Raw genomic sequence first — 1,451 nt, 5'->3', positions numbered from 1 at the left:
TGTACCCAGCAATGCACAGAAATAGAAATCTAAAACTGCCCAAAATGAAGTAGCATAGAACACAACACATTTGTCTGCAAAGTTTAATCTTGCTATGCTTGGTGCTGTCATAATTATTTCTGACTTGGTGATAAATGCACAATACATATGAAGGCTTTACTGTATTTTTAAAACATAGATTTACTTTACAAAAAAAAAAAAAGGGCTAATGAAACATGAGAAGTCAATGCAAGCAGGTACCAGTTAAGAAATATGAAAAGCCAATGAGAGTGCATCATAAATACACCTTTCCTTGTGCACTCATTGTCATTTTCGCCTGAGCACTGCTGCAGCCTTATAGGATGTCAGTAAAGCTTCCAAACTGCATAGGCCTCAGTTATAATATACAGGCAAGGGTTCTGGATATAATTTCCTGAATGCATCAGTTTAGTAAAATCGTACTCACTGTGCGGTGATGTTGACCTTTTCCATTCAGGTAAGCTTTGATGGCAGCCAGACCAGCATATTCACCCTGTGCACCACTGATTACACAAAAGTACATAAGTGACCTTTGTATAGATGATTGTTAATAATTATAGTTTTAATAATTAAAATTTTGCAGTTCTAGAAGTACATTTTATCTGACTGGCAGGGCACCTTTAGAAAAAGGAAATATAGGTAACCTGTCCCAATGGACATCTGTAATAAACTGCACTTTTTTCTCACCTGTTTGGCTGGAATGAGATTTTGTCATATCCAGTGATTTCACACAGATCCTTCTCCAGTTCCCTGAATAGCTGCTGATAACCCTGAGCTTGGTCCAGGGGCACAAATGGATGGATGTTGGCAAACTCCGGCCATGTAATTGGCTACAAAAGAAAACAAGTTTTCTTCACAAACATGACAAATGCACAAACCTGTACACTAATCAGACTTGGAGCAAACCGGTTACATTGTTACCAGACTGTAACTAATGTTATCCTCAAGGAAACTGCAAATTCATTCATGCCTGCAAATGATTCAGCAGATGTGACTTTCTCCAGGGACCCAATTCACAAAGATATATTTCACTAAATATTTTATAGTCTATTTCTTAGGAAAATGGCATAGATATATATATATAGATATAGATATAGATATGACATATAGATGTAAAAAATAGGTTGGACTTGATGGACCTATGTCTTTATTCAACCTCAAATACTATGTAATACTAAAAAAAAAAAAAAGAAGATTACATTTTTAGGGTTTAAAGTAAAAAGCATAATAAATGTATTAATTTTATGTATTAATAAATTTTTTTAACATTAAGACTTTCAAAACTACAGTCATCTTATAAGATTGTTAACCGGGGTGGGGGTGCAGATGGGGCACAAATAAAGCACAAAGTAAAATTAGTATTATTTTTTTTTAAATAATGTAGTGATCAATTCAAATTTAGAACAAAAAACAAAAAAAAGCAAAAAAACAGT

At 34.0% G+C, this 1,451-nt stretch overlaps 1 protein-coding gene across 1 annotated transcript in view; it reads right to left on the bottom strand.

The window, feature by feature from the left end:
• The window catches only part of GLDC (glycine decarboxylase), a 59,517-nt gene that overhangs the window by 9,499 nt on the left and 48,567 nt on the right, over positions 1-1,451 (bottom strand). The window contains exons 14-15 of the mRNA XM_018564059.1: positions 706-848; positions 434-521 (exon numbers count right to left, since the gene is read on the bottom strand). Of these exons, the coding sequence (XP_018419561.1) occupies positions 434-521; positions 706-848 (231 nt within the window). The remainder of the gene's footprint in view (positions 1-433; positions 522-705; positions 849-1,451) is intronic.

This window comes from Nanorana parkeri, unplaced genomic scaffold (assembly GCF_000935625.1).
Source record: "Nanorana parkeri isolate BGI_ZX_2015 unplaced genomic scaffold, ASM93562v1 scaffold718, whole genome shotgun sequence".
Lineage (NCBI taxonomy): Eukaryota > Metazoa > Chordata > Amphibia > Anura > Dicroglossidae > Nanorana > Nanorana parkeri.
The sequence above is the reverse complement of the archived record's forward strand: the minus strand, read 5'-3'. Positions and strand labels throughout refer to the sequence as shown.